This window comes from Cyanistes caeruleus, chromosome 1, assembly GCF_971803275.1.
Source record: "Cyanistes caeruleus chromosome 1, bCyaCae1.hap1.1, whole genome shotgun sequence".
Taxonomy (NCBI): domain Eukaryota; kingdom Metazoa; phylum Chordata; class Aves; order Passeriformes; family Paridae; genus Cyanistes; species Cyanistes caeruleus.
Window position 1 is genome coordinate 8,469,899 of NC_141701.1, and position 23,587 is coordinate 8,493,485.

General features: G+C 42.7%; 1 protein-coding gene across 6 annotated transcripts in view; it reads left to right on the top strand.

The window, feature by feature from the left end:
• The window catches only part of ST3GAL1 (ST3 beta-galactoside alpha-2,3-sialyltransferase 1), an 88,568-nt gene that overhangs the window by 58,833 nt on the left and 6,148 nt on the right, over positions 1-23,587 (top strand). For 4 of the 6 annotated variants that reach the window (XM_086878389.1, XM_086878391.1, XM_086878382.1 and 1 more), the window contains 5 exons: positions 3,021-3,217; positions 6,372-6,551; positions 10,561-10,606; positions 12,799-12,918; positions 14,347-17,875. In XM_086878389.1, the coding sequence (XP_086734515.1) occupies positions 3,021-3,217; positions 6,372-6,551; positions 10,561-10,606; positions 12,799-12,918; positions 14,347-14,520 (717 nt within the window). In that variant the 3' untranslated portion in view covers positions 14,521-17,875. Of the gene's footprint in view, positions 1-3,020; positions 3,218-6,371; positions 6,552-10,560; positions 10,607-12,798; positions 12,919-14,346; positions 17,876-23,587 lie in introns of those variants that run through there. The other 2 variants (XM_086878395.1, XM_086878406.1) reach the window with 1 other exon arrangement.

The window sequence follows — 23,587 nt, forward strand, 5'->3', positions numbered from 1 at the left end:
TGTTTTCTTGCTAGCTCACTTCTGTATGTGAAGTGGGGAGTTTCTAAGGCTGGGAGATGATTTAGGAAACTTCTCAATCTGAACTCCCAAATATAGTTTTTAACAACCTGAGGTGGAGAGTTGACTCTCAAGTGACGCACAAATATTTTATGGAGGGAAGCTGGACTGTTTAGTAATCCGGTGATATTTTATATGTGGACACAAGATGGGTTACGATGCTTTATGATCTTGGACAAAAACATGAACTGCTTCTTTAGATACACGTATTACTTGCACAGACTTCTGAGAAAAGCAGCCACTTCACTCAGGACATAGGGGTCGAGTATTTCAGTGTAGTTAAGGCTGCTCTTAGCAGCTACATCCGTACACATATCCCTGTGACACATCTACAGCATTTGGAGGGAGGATGCTGTCCTAGCAGAGCCACAAGCTCTCACTCACAGACTTTCATTCTGTGCTTTTGTTGATTTATGGGAAAAGCCAGACTGGAGAGAGCTTGATAAGGAGGAAAAAAAAAAAAAAAAAAAATGACAAAAGTTTGGTGTGGGAAAGTGAACTGTAATCGTCTTGTAATTGTAATGCTATTAAAATGGCTTTTTTTCAATAAGCCAAGCAAATATTGTGCAATAAGGAACTGTATAAGGAATTGTGCATGCTAAGTCTGAATATTTACAAGCTGAATATGCCTTGGAGTTAACCAGCTTTGTTGCTTCCTCTTCTCTGTTTTACTGAAACGTCAAAGACTAACCAGTGTTGATAGAAGATTAGTCCTGAAATGTATAGTTCAATCAGATAATCCCTGAGAAATCAGAGCAGAGCACTTAAAATGAGTTAAGGACAGATATATCATTGTATGGGTGTTCAACACACAGTGCAATAAGGTCATCACCCTATTAGAGGGCACTGAGAGAATCTCTAACATTAGTAATTGTCTTTCCTATGGAAGTTGTGTACAACAGAAGGATTGTAGGACAGTGGTGTCGTGCTTTCAGGTTGATGTTAGTTCCCATGTTTCAGCTTGGTTGCAGTAGACTTACTCTAGACAGAAGCATAAAAGAATGGTGAATGCCTGAGATCTGTAAATGGAGGAGCCTGTCCAGGATGTTTCTTACTATTTCAATACAGCAAAAATGCATCAATAATCCAGGTCTTTCCGTTTTCTGATGCTGTCAATCTGAATGAAAAGAAAATTTAACTTAAAAGGGGCACCAAGGTACTTGGACTTTTCTGAAAATTGCCTTCCTGTTCTGAATTTTCTCAGGGAAAATCAGTTCAGGGGTGAGATTTTGATGGGTTTCCTTTTCATTTCTGAAAGACAGTTAAGAATCAGCCCATCTTTACAGAGACAGAGAGTATATATGGATGAATGCAAATGTTTGTTCAAATAACACAAAATAAGTTTCTTTTTCAGAAAATACTGTATTTTACTACATTATGCACCTGTACTACACTCTGACATCTGTGAAGTCTCAAATTGTTTTGAAGGCTGGAGGTTTTCTAACATTGTTTTTTCTCATATTCAGAGCAAGATGAGGTTAGATTTGATTAATAAAGAACACACAAGAGTTCAGATGTGTAGCCATGTGTTTGTTGTTGCATCACACACAGATTCAGAAGATAACTTTTTTTATATATAATTGAGCCTTGCACTGAATAGTGACACACATGGCCACAATTACAGTGCTTGTCTGGTCATCCTAATTACCTTGCATCCTAATAACCTTGTGCAGTCCATATACAAGTACATAGATTAGAAAGGATTAGTGGGATGATTAATTCTGTATATGCTTAAGTCTGTATATGTATATGTATATGATTTCTTTGTCTACTTTGTTTCAATTTCTCAATGTCATCTTCTAGCTCTGAGCTCCAGAGACCTGTTGTTCATTTCAGTGCAAATAAGGTCCTGCAAAAAGCACAGAATTTAAACAAAAAATTACAGTGCTGCACCTGTTCGTGTTTGTGTGAGAGAGGGAGATAGCAGGACAAATTATCAGTTCCTGGTGCAGTCAAGGGCAACACTTTAGAAACTAAAGCCAAATTAGCCCAGGCCATTCCTGGGAGTCGTGGGAAAAGGTGTTTCTCTTCTGTCCCTCCCTGTCTTTCCATGCCCTGGGCTGGCAGAGCAAGACAGAGCCTTTTTGGACTATTTTGTGCTGGAGCCACTCTCCTTTTGTGAGCTTGGAAGCGAGTGGCACCGCGAGGGTGGGCAGTGCTGTTTGTGAGCATGCCAGTACTCCCAACCTCTTCAGAAAATGTCTGAGAGCTGAGCCCCAGAACGGGAGTGTGTGACCATCACCTGCCCTGCACCGTGCCTGTACCTTCCCAATCCAGCCATTGTTTCCACCATGCACCACAGAGCTGCAACACAACAGTTTCCCTCCATGGCAACAGACACAATGACCAAGGTCCGGGTGGTTTTCTTCATCCTGGAGATTTTTTTTAGATGATTATACATCTCCAGCCCTCAGGGCTAACTCTAGTAGAGTTTCTTACTGCTTGAGCAGCTGGTTCCTCCACAGTTCACTTCCCATTTCCCTCTCCCACACCTGGCATATGCCAGAATTTGTGGCAGGGATATCAGCCACGTCTGTCTTCAATCAGCTCCCCTGAGACTTTTCCGTCATTTATAGGAGAGTTAAAAGAAATCTTACACGTATCCTAACAGAAGATACTTGACCCAGAGTGGGTTTAGGCTTATAGAACACCAGAGGAACATTTATTCTCCTAAGGCCAGCCTCGGGGAAGATGCTTGATCTGTTCTATCATGTCTAGATAGAGACTTGAGGAAGTGTGAGAATCTGATGGGAAGGAGAAAAAGGAAGCCAAGTTTAAAAAGTTAAGGGGTTTTCCACTTGATTTTTTTCGCACTTTGGCTCCCAACCTGAAGCCTTGTGCTGCAGAAGGCAACATCTGTGGGTAGATGGAGGAATGCTCTTTGAGGAGACATTTCAAGCCATCTCTAGCTCACAGAAAAGCTGCCTGTGTCGGTAACCTGGAGCGATTTTTCTCCCTAACAGAAACTGCAGGGAGAGAAAGCTCCGAAGAGTTTGAATGCCACTCTCACAGAGCTGTTTGGGCTCATCCCTGGGGACAGGGACCCGCTGCAGGAGCGGGGCTCCTACACCTGCAGGCGCTGCGCCGTCGTGGGCAACTCCGGCAACCTCCGGCAGTCTCAGTACGGCCAGGATATCGACTCCCATGACTTCGTGCTCAGGTGAGTGGAGACCACCTCAGCCACAGATGCCTTTCTTCTCTAAATTTCATACTCTTAGTTGGTATTTGGGGAGGTACAAGTGAGTAAATAAGGTTTCAGAGTCTGTCTAGTGAAACCTGGTACTTAAGCCTAAGTTTCAGGGGCATAAACTAGGAGTGTTGGAGCTAGGACCTCATGTTTTAGATTGGACAAAGAAACATTAATAGGTATTGATACTGTAGCTTGTTCTGCACAATCTGTAACTGCCTGTGTTAAAAAATGTAGGTGAAAAAAGATTTGCACTTAGGAGTAAAAGTTATTTCTGCAGCCAGAGCTCACGAGCGATCTTTTAGGCATTTAACTGACTGTGTTAGATTTGACTTTCTTGCACCAGCTCACTCTTAAACAGTGGTGAGGTGGGGGAACCAAAGACGCCTTTCAGTGGACCAGAGTCACCTGTTGGGCTGCAGAGAATTTGTAAAGCATGGCATTGCCTTTCCCTTTTGAGGCAACAAGGTTGGCCACTTTGTTCCACTGAAAGGCAAGCAGGAACTAGGCAAGCAGAGCTTATCATGCAGAGGACAGCCAAAATATCTGGACTAAGTTCATCTCCAATGTGTCATCTGCTTTTCACACCACAGCTGCCAGCACAGCACAATTTGGAGAGCAATAAAGAGCAGGAAGGGAGGGATTGCTCTTGAAATGCCACATGTGGGATTATTCTCTCAGAAGCAACAAAAGCCTTAGAAGGAAACTGTGCTCTGAAGTCAAGAATAAATCAACAGAGGATCAACACTGTTTGAATTGTTAAGCCACCTTGGCGTCTGATGTGGCTTGAACATGGCATAGTCTTCAGATGGCATCTAAATCTTCACAAATCATATCAGGAGTTGCTCCCTGCCAAAAGTATCTCCCCAAAGGCAGAGGCACCAAGCTGTCCTTCAGATCCATGAAGGGAAAGGGAGAGCCCTCAACATTATTCCTACAGGTTGTAAATGTGGGGCAGCTGCAAATGTGGGATGCTGTGGTGCATTTATGTTTAACTCTGCATCCTCCCATATGGAGACAGCCCCATTCCTGTGTGGACTTTCTTATATTGCCTGTCCTACATTTCCAGAGTTGTGCAGACTCAAAAGCTGGTAGTAATAGCTAAGGTGCATGTTTCTGCTCCAAGGCCTTGCCCATCCCATAGCCAGCCATCCCTGACAAGGACAAAACTCTTGGTGACTTAGGGAACCTTCCAGTCTCAGATTTATATTTCAGCCATCTTAAGCCAGATCTGAAACAATTGCACAAGGTTTTAGGATTCATCGTGGGAATTTGTGCAGGGAAGGTGACACCTCTGTGCATCAAACCCAAAATCTCTGGTGACCTGAAATTCACTTCCACATCCTCTGGCAATACAGCCAAGTGCTGTGGAGAGCCAAGGAGTCTGAGGGGGCACCTTTCCTTCCAAAGAGCATGTTCCAGCCCACTTTTATTTGTATAACTAGCTCCTTCCATGACAGAAGGAAGTTCCTGCTTGGTCCTTCCTGCTGAGACTGGGTGTGAACGCTGCCTTCTGCCATCTGGCACCGACAGCCCCACCATGGGTGGCAGGAAAGGCACAGAGACCCAAGGGCAGATGGTAAGATGACCAACATGTCACCCTTGTCTTTGTCTTGATGGGAAGAAACACCCGTATTTTATACCTTTGACTACTGACTAATCTCAAGGTAAAACACAGAAAGTCCTGTGCTTTTCCAGTATTTCTACACGGTGTGCTGTGGGTCACTGACAGGGAAGCCAGTAACAGGGAACTCAATAACAAATCCACAAGGCTGGCAGGATATTCTAACTACACTAATAACTCCCTTGAAGGGAGTTAGAAGAAACTTAAGTAATTCACCTGGGGGAGAACTGCAATAACACAGCCTGGCATAGACTTGATAAACAGATTTTGCATCTCCTGTTATCATTAACCAGGGCAGCATGTTGTCTGGCAATGTATGATGCTCCTCATTACCTCCTCAGCTACATCCTTCCTTGTCCTCCCTGTGCTTCTGCCAGGAGCTGATCTAATGTTATTGCAGGAAAAAAAACAACATTTTGCTCAGAGACAACTGAGAGGTTTCTCCATGGTTTTACACAGCACCATGGAGTCATGCAAGTTGCTTCAGGGATCTCTAATGTACAATGTGCTGCACCACAGAAATATGCAAATCTCTGCCACTGAGGAGCTAAAGCAGCAGGGAGAGAATTGCTGATGTGTTCCCAGATTGGCTTTCAGAAGTGAACACAGGCACAGAGGCATTTCTGCAGTCCTGAGTTCAGAAATCCCTCTCTGTTCCCTGTATGGGCCACTCATTTAAGAGTTGGACTCAATGATCCTTGTGGATCCCTTCCAACTCAGAATATCCTTTGATTCTGTCAATCTGTGATACATCCAGCATAAGGTAGGGCAGCCCTGTTTAGCCAACACATCTTAACTGAGCCCTGGAGGCCCCGGGCAGATCTCCATGGACTGACCCCAGGGTTACCTAAAGCACCCCATGTGTGTGCAGAGTATCTGTGGAGTACATCCTACAAAGTAAAAGTAAGGTTTGAGTAAATGAAGGGTCAGCAGCAGGTCCTGTATTTGTCTCTATTTGGCACTGATTTGGTGCCTTTTTGTGGGAGAACCATAAGGAATATTTGCTGCTTCTCATCAAACACACCATGGTTTATTACCTTTACCCAAGACATTCAAATACACCTGTAAGGATAAGGGGGAAATGGAACTGCAAGAAGTCAAGCTGATGTACTTCAGGGCAATGTTTTTCTCACCAGCTGGAGGATGCAGCTTTAGGATGAAGTGAGATGTGTCCTCATGGGCTCACCACTCTTTTAATGACTGTAAGGGGAATGCAGGGATGTGCTCAGAGACACACCTGCCTGGTAGACACTCCTGTTCAGTCCAAGGAATTCCACACTAAGGCTGAGCTTTCATTTACTGTTCAATCATATGGGTCATGATCATTCCAGCTTGCCTGAGGACCCTTACATCTGTCAGGGCTATCTGAAGACCTGCATATAGCACTCCCCTTAGCCATGGAGCATGTTCCTGCACCTCAAGAAAATGACTTGTGAAAATTCACCAAAGTACTTGTACTTACCTAATTCCTCTTCTATCTTAATTCTTATTTTTGGGCTGCAGAATGAACCGTGCCCCCACTGCTGGCTATGAATCAGATGTTGGGAGCAAGACCACTCACCACTTCGTTTATCCTGAGAGCTACAAAGAGCTGGCAGCAAATGTGAGCATGATCCTGATCCCCTTCAAAACCCTGGACCTGCGCTGGGTTGTCACCGCTCTCACCACAGGCACCATCAACTTGTGAGTAAGGGCAGGCACAAGGGGTGGGAGCTCGGTACTTCACATTGCTGTAGCAGATTATAGCCTGTGTGGGGCAAGTCCCTGCTTCTCATAAAGCCTAGGGTGCTTTGCAGACCCACTCAAGTCAGAGTTCAGCCCTAAACACTTGATTTCTAGGAAAAGCTTAATGTTATATTGCAGTTGTTGAGGCAAAGATCGAGATCCAGTCTCTTACATTCCTGTGGTCTCAGAGAAATGAAAAGGGGAGTTTTTGCTGGTGAAGGTGACCAGTTTGATCAAAAGGCTCATAAGCTTTGGGGTTCAGTGCCTCATTTTGGGCTTCTGCTCATCCCTCCTCCTCTCTGGTTCCTTGGGAGTCAGTACACTTGCAGAAGAGGATGAGGAATGTGCGGGCTGCTCCCCTAAGAGCAGATGCAGACTGCAGCACTTGAGGATGAGCTCCCCTGGACAGGTTGGTCAGGAGCTTGGTCTGTCTTTCCTGGTGAAACATGACTGAGAACTGTTCAGAGGAAACAATGTTTTATGTGTCACCTTCATGACTTAGCCTAAAATTCAAGAGTTCTGCTTGGCAATAATGTGACACACTGGAATTTATTCTCCAGTTCTTTTTTGAATGCTGTCAGAAGTAAAGGTTGTCTCCTGCTAGATATATTTATGGCAGCACCAGAATTAGAAATGTGATCAAAATGCATGTTTCTTCTGGAAGCCTGCTAGCAGATTCTCTTCCTTCCTGTAAGCTGGCTTTTCCTAATCCAGAGAATGAAATATGTGACATTTGTACTGTGTGCAAGGTTATCTGCTGGATGTGGAACCACAGCCTTGTGGGATCGCTTGGTGACACTCTGCTACACATAGGCAGCAAGAGCAGATCGGATTGCTCTACTCCAGGGAGAAATATTTCAAGACATTTCAACTTTTTTCTTGATTTCAAAGTATCAGAAAATTTAAACTTGTAATAGTGTGTCTTGGGCATGTTGACTGGACATAAGACCCACTTTGCAATTTTAAGTAAAACTCTTTCATGGAAAAACAAATGAAGTTTTATTTTTTCTCTTCATTTTCTTTTCTTTCTTTGTAGATACATGTTAGATTCTTTTTATTTCTTATTAAGATTCCCTTAACTTGTAACAAATCTGTGTTAGCTTTCTTTAACCTTTTTTATCTCCAGCATTTAATATATACAGTCATAAACTGGCTTGAAAAAACCCACCTTCAAGACACACTCATAACTTGGGAAAATCAGTACACTTAAAAAAGTGTACCACTCACTACAAGAACATCACTGAGGGGCTGAAGCCTGTCCAGGGAAGGGTCTGCAGCACAAATCTGATGAGGGGGAGCTGGGGGCATTCATCCTGGAGAAAAGGAAGCTCAGGGGCCACCTTACCAGTCTCTACAGCTCCCTGACAGGAGGCTGTAGCCAGGTGAGGGTTGTCCTCTTTTCTCAAGTAACAAGGAAAAGAGGAAATACCTCAAGTTTCACCAGAAAGGTTTAGATTGAATATCAAAAACAATTTCTTTGCCAGAAAAGTTGTCCAGCACTGCAGCAGGCTGTCCATGGGAGTGGTGGTGTCACCATCCCTGAAGGAATTCAAGAAATGTATAGGTGTGGCACTTAGGGACATGGTTTGGTGATGACTTGGCAGTGGTGGGTTAACTGTTGGACTCAATGATCTTAGAGGTCTTTCCAACCTAAATGGTTCTATTGTTCTATAATTTACATGGACACAGGTTCTGCAGGCAGGTGCACTGCCTGTCCCTGCTCTGGGAAAAAGCTCTTGGTACTTCCTGAACTCTGAGCCCTGCTCTGATTTCAAGTGAGCTCTTAGCCTATGAAGAAGGCATAACTGGCTGACCACAATGTAGTGAAAAGGAAAACACCTTTGCTTAATAAATTACAGGATTTATTATATATTTATAATTGGATTGTATACAGGGGCTTGGTAAGCATCTGGTATAAATTAGTGAGTATTTAACCACATGAAAGAAATACCAGTATTTTAAGATATTTGCCATTCTCAAAACAGAGAAATTGTGTAATTAATAAGCTGGAATAATAAAAGCAGAAAATCATAAGCATACAAATTATAACAATGCACAGAGCATAATTTTAGCCTTGTAGAATTAACCTACGAGCACGCATTAAACACACAGTGTCACATAATGGGTATAAGGAAATTGTTGAGTGCACATTTTTGAAAGAGAGAAAGCATGAAATAAAAATAAAACACATTTGAAAGTCAGTATTTTAGAAAGGAAGAAGTACTTATCTCCTTACCCTGGTCTGCTTGGGCATTGTTCCATGTGTATAGTGTCAGCTGAGTTCAGGCTAACAAGATCCCAAGTGTACTCATTGATAAAAAAAGATAAGCATCCTGTATTGGTTAGACTTTTACACAGTGTTTAATTTTCTGTATTTCAGCCAAATGAAATAACTTCCTAAAACTCAAAATCTGTGAGTTAAACATATTCTTCTCTTAGTATTATCACAATTCTTGCAATTTTTAGGATTCAAAACAAAAGTCAAACTTCAGATTGCCTTAATATTAGCTTCAATTAATAGCTGAGTGATTCTCCCAGACATTCTCAGTCCCATTTGACTGATGTATTTCCTGGTTAGATCAGAGATGTCCACAGGTACTGTCATGAACGCTGCATATTCGTTTCTTTGGTCTTCTGCTGTATCCATCCATGAAACACAGTCCTCTTGTTCCTTCCACATCACCTTTTTAGAAAAGATTAACTGTTTATTTATATGATATTAAGGAGATTCTAGCAGCAAAGAAGCCCTTGTAGACTTTATGAGCACAAAAAGGGCATGGGATCACCAAGACTGTGTTTACTGATTTGCTGATCAAGGTCAGGCATGGGCTGCAGCTGCAAGGGCATGTTTACTGAGACCAGGTTGAGAAATCTGCATGAGTGTCCCTTTCCCCAGCAGCATCACCTCTTAGGAGTGTTGGAACCACCCATCACCTCTCCCACTGCCTCCAGCCCAGAGCACAGACTGCAGGTCAGGAGAACTTTGCCAGGTCACCACTGGTTTGGGAAGATTTAGACTAAGTTTTAAAAGTGATGATGTTCTGTGGTTCAAAGAAAATAAAACCTTAATGACAGGAACCTTGTCACCAAAACCCAAGCTAAAACATTCATACTGAACTAATGGAAGGCTTTGGTGATTTATCACAACCCATCTAAAAAGTGTGCAGGATATGTTTTGAGATATATTCCAATTACCAGCTCACCCAAATTCTTTCACTCGAAACAAACTCAGGATGATTTTTTTCCTTACAGCACTCGTGATGAGTGCAATGCCAGCACACACTGAGCATGAGATACAGGGAATAAAAGTTTCTTTCATTTTCAAGATATGACTCGTGATTTCAACCCAGTCATAAGGTGTAACTTGGAAATTTTATGCTGGCCTTCAGCATCACCCTGGGGAGGAGGGAAATAGCTTTCTGTGAGGGGTTGTGTACTGGGAATGCCCGAGTTTCATATAACCAGAGAACTGATGAGCTCTGCTGCCACCGACTCTGGAAAGCCTGTGGTAGCTCCGAGTGTTAGGAGAGGAAAAGTCTCCCTCTGGTGGGAGAAGGTTTTTCTGCCATGGAATTAAACGGAAAATCTTTCCCATCATCAAAGAGCCTAGACTGCAGCAATAATGATCCAAGAATTAGAAGTCTCGATCTACACATAGTATTGACTCTACAGTGTATTCTCAACTCAATCTTTGGTGTCCTACTGTCAATAATTAACTTGAATATTTAAGAACGTAATAGTTTCCTATAAAATTGCTGCAGTGACAACTCAGTTCTTTTCCTGCTGTGTTACTTAATTGCAGCCTCATTTTACAACAACTTCTTGAGTTTACTACTGTCTAATAATTGGAATCTATTACTTTACGTGAATAATGTTTTTTCTTTGGAATTACATGAAAAGACTAATAATTTGGGCTTTTATTTCTCATGGTGCTCTTTTTTTTGTTTTGTTTTTTTTTCTTTAACAGCACATATGTTCCAGTTCCAAGGAAAATCAAAGTCAAAAAAGAAAAGGTGAGCAATGCTGGTTGGTGGATTTGTTCTGCTAATTTATTTGTAGGTCTTTCACCTCTTTGGTAGACTGCAAAAATCCAATCAAGCCCTTGACATTCATAAAAAGTTGCAGCCAAAATACAGACACTTTATAAGGCTCAGCTAAGCTAAAGATTTGGCTCCTGTGTGCCATTTAGGCCATAGATCAACCACTAAATAACTGTGGTTGGAAAGAAATTGCTCTTGTGGTTATGCCATTGCATGAACACTGTTCTGAAGGTTGCATCACTTCCTCTGGTGCTGCTCAGGGACATTAAAAGTGCAGCACTGTCCTCCACAGCAACTGCTGTGTTCTTACCCATTGCAGTCATTTGTATGTAATGATGCTGAGGAGAGACTTCAGAGGTTTTCTTAAACAACTTTAATATTTGAACACCAAGGATGTTTCTCACTCCTAGGTCAGTTCCTTGTAATAAGGAGCTAAGTGAACTCTGAACAAATAAAGCTGTGTGTTCCCAAGTCAGTGGAGAATTCCTGGTGTTGGGCTCTTAGCCCACAGCTGCAGTAATTACCTGTAGCCAATTAAACAAGCCTGGAGGCTGAGCTCAGGCCAAGTCCAGGAAGGTTTTGCTCCAGGTGTATTACAGGTCTCACAGGCAATGTTCAAGCACAGTTTGCATGAGAGCACAGACAGGGACAGGCTGGAGGCAGGATTTGCCATGGGGCAGGATGTTAATTCCCATGTAGGAACCTTAGCCACTGTGCAAAGACTTCTGGTGTTGTATGGTTTGAGGATATAACCAAGGCAGGCTGTGTGGGAGAGGAAGAACCTCTTCCGTGGAGCTTCCAGAAAAAATAAAGGTCTCATTCTCTCAGCCTTTGGAGAGACTGATTTTCCAAAGAAGTATGGGTGTCTAGTCCCTCAAGGACTGTTAAAGTATGACATTAGCTCCAGAACATTGAAATTACAAATTGAAGTACATACCTTTCATTCAGGAGGTCAGATTTTGCCGAAGTGAGGTGAGAGCCTGAACTAAAATCAGTTTATTTTCCTTTGTTTGAAACCGTGGACCTCTAGGGTGCATTAAATCATCCCTTAGCTCATCCTTGCCTGTTGTGAGGTACATGATAACCTCTGCAAAAGCCCTGTGAGAAGCACCAGGGCAGGTTGTTAAACTCACATCACAGCTGAGTGGCAGCAGCCCAGGGCATGGTGACATGCAGCAGCTTCCTGAGCATGAGAGGAGAAGCCTGTGTTTCTTCCCACACTGCAATGCAAAACACCCTGTGAGAAGAGATTACACACAGATGCAATATCAGCAATTAACCTCTGACTTTGTAAAAGGAAGAGCCTTGCAGCTAACCAGATAGCACTGAAGTGCTGTCACTCTAATTACAAATGCTGCATGGAAGGAAAAGCCTCTTTCAGGGGAGGGGGTTGAAACCAAGGGCTCCTACCAGTCCTTGGATTTACTGTACTCTCAGGTCTTATCTTAAGTGTTCTGTCTCTGTGATTTAACCTCTGTGAGATAAAAAAATGCATTCTGTGTCTTGTAAGAAAAAAACCATACAGAATAGAAAAAATTCACGTTTAAAAAACAGGATAAAAGAATCATTCACTACCTGATAGGCTCCCTGATAGTTTAAATTTGACCCTTGGTCTCCTTAGATCTGTACCTATTGAGGTACCAAGACATGGCTGGCACATTGTGCAGAAGAGGCAGCTGCTCTTATGTTCCCACTCAAATTACAGCTGAACTGATGATCTTAGGGGTCTTTTCCAACCTAAATTAATCTATGGCTCTGTGAAACATATCATGGCATCTCATGCTTGCCTTGTTCAGGATTCCACCTCCCCAGAGCTCACCTGCAGGGTGCTGCAGGGAGAGTTGAATGGCTAATGCCAAACTTCCATCTCATTTGTGTTGTTTCATACCCATTGGTTTCAGTAGGAATCTCCAGGATTTACATTACTGGAAGCAGGAGGGATATCAAGACCAAGGAAGGGCTACTGATATGTGATTGCACATGGGAAATATTCCTGAATGCACTTAATATGGGACTTATTTTTGCCTTTCACCTGCCTTCAAAGAGTAACTATTATTCCTTTCTTACCCAGTCCCCTACCCAGTGTCCTTTAGGAATTGTGTGCTACCATTGTTTTTTTCCCCAGGGTATTTTACTAATGAGTCTTTCTCTCCAATTTTGCCTAGATCCTGGTTTATAATCCAGCTTTTATGAAATACATCTATGAAAACTGGCTGGAGCATCATGGGAGATACCCCTCCACAGGCCTTCTGTCCTTGATGTTTGCTCTCCATGTATGCGATGAGGTAAAGTCCATCTGGTTTTGGATATATGGATAAAAAATCAGGACATTTCACACTGAAGAGCCAGGAGCAACCTCTGGCCACTCACTCAGCCTTTGTTCCCCCCTCTCCACCTTCTCTGCTGTTTACCTCTTCAAACATATGCAGAATTCTCAGAAACATACAGACATGCTCAAGGGATAGTGATGGATTTTTTTAATGTCAGCAAATTGCAGGGTTTATGATGCACTCCAGGAGAATATAATTAAACATAAACAGAGGTTCCAGCTGGTATCAAAAGATGTCTAGACATGGATGGTATCTGTGCCCATCTTGCTGATGTTTGGGAAAATTTGAATTATGTTTTGTCTCATATTTTCAAACTCAGGCTTGTGGGTTTATACTGTAGGTTATAGTAAATGCCTTTGCTCCAGCAGTTACTTGGGGAAATTCTCTGGTTTGAGTGATGTGAGGTGCTCCAAGGTGACTGGAGACTCAGCTGCTTAGAGCAAGGTCAGCTCTACAAAATCCTGCAATCATGGGCTTGGCAGCATGGGGGAAAAAAAATCACTTTGCTGGCAAAATCCCTGTCCTGGTCACATCTGCTGATGAGAGTGTTGGTCACTCCAGCCTGTTTTGCTTGGAGAGGTGATGGAAATACTCCTAAAGATACGGGAAGAAATTCTTATCATAGTCACAGCAGGTTGGATGGAGCCTGTTTTCTGGTAAGCAGGCAATGAACAGGCCTCTGACATTACCAGAAAGAACTTAAAAATAGCTCGTATTTGAATGGCCCTGGGGGTGGTTGGTTTAGGGAGCTGGTTTGGGGCTATGGCCCATTCAAATACAGTCAGATATATCACCACTCTGAGCTTAAATAAATCAGTGAAGATGTTTGGACTGTTACCATCAGAGGAGACAGGCGTAGCCATCGACAAACGAGACTTTGGGAGAGGGAGAGGCTGTAGGTGGGTACACAGGCAAAGAACATAAAATCCATCTGTCTCTGAAGTAACTGGAAATATCATATAATCAAGCATGTAAGTGTGGTCACCATGAGTCATTATTTAGAAGACCAGGACCAGGCCAAATTTTTTTTTCACTCTTTGTGACTTAAATCAGCTACAGAGGAGATTCCCATCCCAAGCCACAGATCTCCTGGGGTCAGTCATGCTGAAGGGATAGGAATGCATTTTCATATTGCTAAATAAGGATTAATGGATGGAAATCTCCTTTTCCCTCTGAGTTCAGGTCTGGAGGTGTCTCATCACACGTGCCTTGGGTAGGCCCTGGGCTGTTTCTCTGTGGTCACGTCCTGCAGCAGAAGAGCTCAGGACGCCGCTGAGGAGCTCAGTACATACACTGAGAATAAAGATTTTCTTCATTTTCAGCATTTCAGATGAGGAGCAATTGCTTTCCAGTTCATAATACTGGTTCTCCCTTCCATGCTAGGTGAATGTGTACGGCTTTGGAGCAGACAGCAAAGGACACTGGCATCATTACTGGGAAAACAACACTTCAGGTGGGGCTTTCCGGAAGACAGGCGTCCATGACGGGGATTTCGAGTTCAATATAACTTTGACTCTTGCCTCCATTGAAAAAATTAAATTTTTCAAGGGCAGATGACCCTGGCCACGGGGACAAGTGGGGGCTGCAATTTCCAGCATGCAGCAGAACAGAGCTCAGTGAAGATGATCTGGACACCAGCCAGGTTTGAATGCGTGGATCTGTGGTGGATTTGGAGCAGCTCACACTGCAGGAACAAGGCTGAGGACCGGCTTCCAGGTTCCAAGCTGCACACATTTTCCTATCTGTGGATAGCCAGGAGCTACCAATCACTTGTGGGAATAAATTAATCTCTGCTTAGGCTCTACAGCTCGATTCTTGAATTACTGATGAAAGGTCTGCCTGTTGCAATTAGAGGAAGCCTGAGCACAGGAACTGGTATCTGTGTGTCTGTTCTCTCCTCGAGCAAGGCAGGAGATCCTTGAAGAGGAGAGAAAATGACTTCTGGGACTTGAGATCCACTAAGGCAGCTGTGAACATCATAGTAAGGATTACCTCAAAGAAATGAATTCACTTCTGCTGTTGATCTTCTTTTTGAACCACCTCTTCTCTGTTCTCTTACTACTTCCGTTTTCATGCTGTATTAAGGAAAAACATGATGAAGTTGCCTGGAGGAGTAAATATTTCAACCATTGCCTCATTTTGCATTGATAGTGTCTAGAAAATCATCTCATCTATTATTTAACATTGTTTCCTACACTTCCTCCATCCTAGTGATGGAGAAAATAATACTGAAAACTCCAGAAAAAAAAAATGGCCTTTTTAGCCACTTGTTTGTTTCATTTGGTTATATGTAATTTTGGGGGGTTTTGTGCTTTTTTTTTCCTTGTTTTTTTCTGTGTGGTTTTTTTCTTTTTTTTTTTTTTTTTTTTGTGGAAAATACTCTGAAATGTTATTTTTTTTATTTTTTTATTTAATCAGTTTAAGATTGGAAAGTGGACTTGCTTCAAGTCATTTATATGTGCCTTTTATATAATTGTGCAACAAATGTGATTTTTTTTTTCAAGATGACAAACCCTAAATTAAACTTTTTTTATTAAAAGGGGGAAAATTAACCAAAGTTTAGCTTCTGTCTGGTATGCTTTTGTAGTCAAAACCAATAATAACAATCCTATATTGTACTTGAACAAACACAAACAAGAGAATTTTTAAAGGTAGCTTTTACCTTTTTTTATGGGAAAATATTCAAAAGTCCCAAGGAAAAGTTTCTTCTTAATTTTTTTTTTACAAGTCTAAAAATGTGATATCTCTTCACAAGCTCTCTATCTGAAATGGAAAAAAAAAATCATGGTTTGGGATATTAACCAGTTATACACTAAGAATCTTTTGTTGTGTAGCAGCACCTACAAAGACACAATCTGCACAAGCTGATCTTAGAGCATGAGACAGACTTCAAAATCATGCACATCTCTGGAGAAATGTGTATTTTGATTTCAGTACCTCTGGGCAGTGAGAGGAGGAGAGGTACAGTGGAGGTTTTATATCCACAGATTTTTGATGGAATCAATGCATTAAAGCTTCAAGGACAGATAAAGTATAAATCCAAGTTCAGGCAGGGAAGAATGGAGAACAGTGGCCTTTTCTTCTCAATATCATGAAAACAGGACTCGTGAATTATGGATCCACTTTCAGCCTTGGTGAAACCAGGGGAGTTCTTGCCACAGACTTCGAGGGACTTCTGATTAGGCTGGGGAAAAATGGCATATTTAATTTTTAATGTATCACATTGGCTGGAGTTTTTTTTATGTCAAAAGAAATCATCATCTAAATGTCCTCTCTTCTATGCACCGGTTGTGGCAGCATGTCCAAGCAGATGAATATTTGAGGTCAGTGAAAGCCCTTCAACAGTGATGTGCTCCATCCAGGATTTATCCCCTAGTCTTTCTGCTCCAGTTGGTACCAGTGAGGTGCCCTCCAAGGCAGCAATACATGGCACAGTGTCATGGTCAGCTGGAATTTTGGGCCACAGCACCGTGCACCAACATGAATTGCTTTACTCTCATGAGCATCACTGGATTTGTGGTGTATAGAGAGCCAAGGATGCCAAATGTCTGTGTGGGCATCGAGCTCCCTCAGCTCGTGTGACCCTTCAGGACAGCAACATGGAAAGGGCAGGATTTTCAAATCCTCATGATGAGACCTGCTGACAATCCTCACGTCAAGGAGCCATTTCCCAGCACGGTGGCCAGCAGAACTCACCTTCATGTCACAGGCACAGCAGATTTGATGGGTTTACTGTCTTCTACATGTCCTTTGAAAAAGAATGAAGCATTACTGCCTGAACCATGTTTGTTTGCTTTAAGCATTCCTGCTTGTTTAAACTGCTGTTAATCAATATGCCTCTTGTGAGATGCTGCAGTAATACAAACAAAGCAAGTTTAAGAGGTAAAAGACTATGTGTGAGATGCCAGTGACAACTTCACAGTGTGGCTGGATTTTGGAGCTTCAAATACTTTTCTTTTTTTCCTCATGGACAAATATTAGTAATTCAGAAACATTGACTGCTCTTTCAGTCATTTTTAGAAAGATTTGGAAGAAAACTCATGGTGGTTTATCCCCTTGATGTTTTGTTTTTGTTTTTAATCATGGGTCAATTTAGAATCAAAAAAGAAGCCAGCTATATTCTAGCCTGTGTTGTTCTGAAATCTTCCTTTTGCTGTTCTAATAAAATTTCCATTTCCCCTGAACATTCTGCCTCTGACAGCACATATAAAACTTTGTGGCTCATATATGCAGATAGATTTAGTGTCCTCATCATGGAACACACTTCAATTCCCATTTAATTTTGTTGTCAACAGCAAGCAGTAACTGTGTACCACTGATGTCCATTTTTCAGAGTGTTAGGAGAGCAGAGAGTGGATCTCTCCAGGTGTAGGATGAGGAATAGTCTGTGTCATCATGTTTCTATTCCAGGGGAACTTTTTCTGGAGTCCTTTAGGCAGCTAACTATTGTGTTAGATCCTTCTCTAGGTTTCTCCACAATTTTGCTGCTCTTTCAGTTGCCTTCAGAATCAGGAGGTACCAACAAATGATCCTGAGGGAAGAATTCATTTCCACTGGCATTGTTGAAGGCTGTTTTCCTGTTAGAAACTTTTTGGGTTTTTTTGGTTTAAAAGAACCAGGGAAAACATTTAACAACATGTTAAGGCTTCAAACTCTTGGACTGTATTTGCCACCACTGCAAAATCTCTGAAGCACTCCTTGAGTGTGTGTTATGTTTTTTACCAAAGCCAAATCTCTTGAGCACTTTTTTCCTCCCATGACCAGGTTTTCTTTGTAATTTTCTCTGACTTCACAATCTATTATGATTTTTTTCTCTAATGGTGGGAAGTCTCATACAATCATTCGTTGATATTTTATTTATTTAATTTTTCAGTATGATATGAATCGAAATAAATTTTTTATTGTAATCAAATCAAAGTGTTTCTGTGCACACTTCTTTTTCCACAGTATTTTCATTAGCTCCTAGAACCTCTTCTGTCACATAACAGTGTAATGAAGCTTTTTCCATTTCTTTGCACCCATCCAGTCAGACTCAATGATCTTAGAGGTCTTTTCCAACCTTTGTGATTCTGTGATCCCTTGGGTGACCTTGGCGTGTTTCAGGCTGCTTGTGGTCATGGCATCACACTGCTCACATGGCAGCTCTAGGCCTTTCTGCAGAAAAGAAATTGAACCTAATGTGGTCTCCTGATGGATCTATGCTCTATTTAAGAGATAAATAAGGAAAATTAACGCAGACTCAGAAATCAGTGACTTGAGAGATGATTCAGCTTGTGTGACCTGCCTGAGATCAGAGGATCCACCCCAGGTCCCTGTTTTTGGGCCTGCTGTGGTCACACAAGCACTGCAGTCATGGCTGGCTTAGCTGTCCATTGTGAGAACCCCATCCAGGAGATGGATCCCTTTGATCAGGTGTCACTTCAGCAGGTCACACCCACATCTGCATGACCATGGCTCTACATGTGGGAACATCACCTTGGCTGCTTCTCATGGACCTCATAAACTGCTCACTTTCCTTATCTGTCCTTTCCTTTTCATTGTTTAAGGGACTGAGTAGGGTAGATGGGCTGGCAGTGATGCAAGTTGCCCTTTGAAATGCAGCCATCCTGATGGTAGGAGCTCATCAGAGGTCAGCTTGGGAAGCTCCTGTTCAGACACAGGCAGTGATAAATTGGTCACAGTAAGAGCTGCTGTCTAGTGTGACCCTCAGAGCATCAGGTTCTCAGAATCTGCCTGACACTTTGCTTTTCAACCCAGGCTCTAGACATGCTGCATCAGTGAGCTATTAGCCACCATTAATGGATACAGCCCAGTCAGAATCACACTTGTTGAAAATGAGTGGGAAGTAGAGACACACAAGTCTGTGGAGCTATTCCAGTCACTTCAGGTGCAGAGGAGATGCAAAGCACTTGCTCCTCTGCGAAGCAAAATAACACCAAGGAACAGCTTTATTGGAAATCATTTTGTATTTTGCTTCATGTCCACTCACAAGAGGTGCAATGCAATGCAGCTTCCAGGTCTGAAATTATTTTGTCAGGAAAGTAATTTGCATAAAATTACAATCTGGAAACCACTTGAGACTAGTAAGACATGCAGCAACAACAACATGCAGACAGATGGACTGACCACAGGACTTGGAAAGAGAACTTTGCTTATACCATCAAATGAAGAACAGAAGTACCCACAGGGGAACTGTATGGCTTCAGTCCATGGCATGGGTTCCTTTGATGGCTCACAGTCAGAATAGCAATTAAACCCAATGAATAAAAAGGCAAAGGAGTCCCTTGCCACCCTTAAAAATCTGTTTTCCCTTGTCTTTTCTATAGAATTTGAGGGAGTTAATCTCCTTACATTTATTGTCTTGAGGCAATATGAAATAAAATAGGGAGAGTGAAAAGTTCTTCATGGTCAGGTATTGTATGCAGAGGTAAATCTCTGTTTTCAGTTAAATTTTCTCCTGTAGGAAATTTACCATGTTGGTCTACTCCTTAGCTTGCAGATTCTAAGGTAACCTTTGGCTGGCAGAATATAAATATATCCATGTGTGAGTGTGTCTGTCCCCATGACATTAACACTCCTTGTCAGACAGGACATTTTCCACAATAGTTACTGTTTCCATGTTATCAGAGACTCAGCAGCTACCAGCTGGCCTCCCTGTCCACCCAGACACCAGATCAGTAAGGAAAGCATCCTAACCTGTGCCACAAACACTGCATCGCTGCAAACACTGCTGCAGCACCATGGGTGCCCCAAATCGAGTGTTACATCAAGGAGCCCCTAATGGCCGTGTCTCCCCATGTGCATTTTTGTGTTTCTCTCCTTGCTTTTCTGGGGCTGGCCCCAAAGAGCTGCCACCATCCAGGGAAGCTGCACATTTCCCACAGTCTGGGGCTGGGGGTGTGGATGGACTGGCCATTCCTGAGCTGTGCTTTGAAGAGTTTCCAGTTTACAGCCACATCTGGTCTTCAGCCTGTGCAAAAACCACACTGGGTTTCATATGGTAGAAAATAGTGATTTCATAGCTTCAGTCATAGAATCATTATGTCCTGGGGTGACTTTATAGTGCTGAATTCTACCCCCATTTGTCTGTTTAGCCCAGAAACAGGTTTTGTGCCTTTAACACTAGATCTGAGAGGGAAGTGGGGGAGAAAGGAAAGCGGTGGAATTTTTTCATGGCTTTATTCAAGAACATAGAGATGGTTGGATAGAATGGTTGGGTTGGAAGAGACCTTCGAGATCTTCCAGTTCCAACCCTGCTGCCATGGACAGGAACACCTTCCACTAGACCAGGCTGCTCTGAGACCCATCCAACCTGGCCTTGAGCACTTCCAGGGATGGAGCACCCACAACTTCTCAGGACAACCTGTGCCAGTGTCTCACCACCCTCATAGTAAATAACTTCTTGATAACATCTAATCTAAGTCTCTTGTCAATTTAAAACTGTTCCCCCTTGTCCCACCACTATTTCAACTGCTCTTTCTCCTTTAAATGTGGAAGGATGTGGGTATCAGGGAGTGGATAAGCATGACCAAGTTCCCCAAGATGCTGATGAGGCACAGAGCTCCTGCCTGCAGTGCTAGGGTTACAGGAAAGAGGCAGGGGAGAAATTGATGACTGATGGTACTTCACTGGGGACACCAAAGCATTGGCTGCAGGGAGAAACTCTGCAAGCTGACAGGCTCTATCATTTGAGGGTTAGAATTGAATAGGTAAGGAAATAGAAATAAACAGATTTAAAGGTGAAGACAGGATACATAAATATAAAGCAAATGGATCTTTTGGAGAACATTTTGAAGAAAGGTAGTTTTACCCATTTGTTTGATTCATCAAAGTAAGTGGCCCAGGAGTGAATTAAGCTGGTGATGTTTTTGGGCACACATGTTGTGATTTGACCCTGGCCAGTAGCCAAGCACCCACACAGCCAGTTCCCACAGCCACCAATCCAAAGCACATCACTATGTGGGTGCTAGGAGTAAAACTCCACTCCAGGCAGATTAAAATAAACTAGATACTTGATGAATCCTGTAGATTCCAGGGGATCATTCAAACATGTATTGCCAACAACACCTGAAATAAATCTAGGTCAAATTTACACCTAACTACCTCAATTGCTGGATGCTTCTAATTACTTATCCATCCCAGAGATATCCCACTGGAATCAGGTGAGATTAATTCTCACCACTAGCAGTAAAGACAGGAAACTAGCTGAAAAAACTACAAGCTGCTTCAGGAGAAATGCACCTGGGGCATTTGTGGCTCTTCACTTCTTGTTAGTTGTAGTGGCTGAAATAACATTTTAAACCAACAGCCAGGGGCAATGAGAAATCTCTTTTATGTGGCTGTGGGCATAGTGTTTGCTTCCTTCCTTCCCTGAAGGAAGGTGGGTGCCATTCCACCTCTCTGTGGCGGCTTCCTGTGGGCCAAGAGAATGTCACTGCTTGTCACCAGTCACAGGTTTTGTAATGTGGCTTTACAGCTTAGCAGAGAGATCCAGCAGATGCACATAAATGAAGCCAGGACGATGTTTTTTATTTCCTGTAATAAGCAAAGGAATGGGAAACATCAGCATGCACACAGATTAATGGGCCTTTGAGCAGTGAGATGTGATTAACTCATTTCAGTCAGCACTGGGGATCTCAGCACCTCATTAGCTTTTTCATTAATGGTTACAACTAATATCTGATTAGCGTCTGTTTCACCAGTAATGAGTTCTCCTTCTTAATGGAGAGAGAGTTTTCCACTGTGTGACTGTGAAAGGAAGAGGGAAGGAGCTTGCTAATTACTGTGCTGATGGGGCACTTTGCCATCAAGGTCTGACCCAGCTGTCCCCCCACACACTGGCCCTGCCACACTGGCACAGGCAAACGTGTCCTGTGCCAAGTGCACTCAGCCAGGCCTAGGGAGAAGACCCAATTTTGGCTCCTTAAATCAGCCCAAGCTGGGTGTCAGTAGGTGGGACAACCTTGGAAGGACTGTCCCCCTGCCCAGGCTAGGGGGTACCAGGGGCAACAAGGGACAGGGGATGCACAGTGATGGGAGAAGAAACACTGGATAGAGACAGGGAGCAACAGCTGCTCTCACATGCAGTATTCAGTTCAGAGGTTTGTTTTTTAATAGATTTTTCTAATAGACTTCAATAATTTCCCCACTAGAGCGTGCTGTTTTCCTGTTCCCATGAGTTATCCCGTGGATTCTGGAGCACTCTCACAGCAGTGTGTCACATCACAAGCTCAGAACATGTTCCCTCCTGGCACTGCTATCTTCACAGCTGTAAGGCTTGGGATTTATTTGCTGAATCTATCTATTTTGGCCTCTGGGTAATGACTAAATGCAGGAGCCCACAGGCCATGAGGGAAAACAAGATGAAATTCTGCAAGGCTTCACACCCTAAGGGTTTCAACCAGTGCTGTTTTCTGTGCAGTTTTCCTTTCTGTTTGAAAGGGGACAGCACTCCCAGATATGTTATGATTTTTTTTTTTCTTTTTACTGATTCTTTAGAAATGTTCATCATTGAAAAAAAGAAAGAAATAAACTAATTCTTCTCTTGTAAACTAATTTCCTGATAAAGAACAAATATTTGGGACTTCTGGCTATGTTGTAGTGGTACAAATCTTTTATTATGTAAAAGACTTCAGTTATAGCAGATCAAAATGTCCTTTGTGGACCATAAAGTCAACTCAGTTATTTCTAAAAGGACTTTCATGTTATGCTACCAATGCCATCAGCTTGTAGTTTTGGATTTATTTGTTCTCAGCTGTAGTACCCAAATGTTAAATGAGGCACAGCTATATTGTAAAAAACAATCAATGCTGCAAATTAATTATCTGGGTTCAATGAAAACAGAAGGTCTCTCTGGCTGCTGGCTGCCAGCAGTGTGTGAGCTGTTTGCCCAGAGCTTTCTCCATGATAATGGAAAGCACAGCAGGGCTCGTCTACCAGCTCTAGACATCCTTCCAGGAACAGCCAGCTCTTCCTTCCTGTGGCTACATCAGCACTGCTCAGACATCATTTTCTGGAGCTGGTCTCACCTCCAGTGCTGAGGACAAGTTCTTTCCAGCTGACTGACCATTTATATGTTCTGATTAGCATCTAACCCTGCATCTCTTGTAGCTTCAAGTACTGTCCCTCTTACCTAAAATAATGTTATTCCTTAAACTCATATGTATTTTAAGTGTATGAAATAATGTAAGAGTACTGCCACGGCACCATCAATGAGATTGCTATGACACAAAGCTGAATGTTTACTGTGTCCCCAGAGGTGGCAGGAAGGGAATGCTGGACATTGAAAGGTTGAACTGGCAGCTGGTGCTCAAGAGGCGTGTTCTGGGACATGTTTATATATGTAGATATACAAACATAAAAGTAGGATATAATAAGATAGGTCATATCCCATTCTTGTGACCAAGGACATGGGGTATGACTGTACAGCTAAACCTCAGTGCCTTAGAAATAGTGGATGGTTTCATCTCCCTCTCTTTGGGAGCAGTTCTTGGCTGATGCTGTGTCCCAGGCTAAGCCTGAGCACAATCTGTGGGGGGATGAATAGCCATGAGCTAAAACAGTGCCAGGAAACACACTATGGGCTAAACAACATTGAGGTACCAGTCTCTAGCCTGAATGTGTA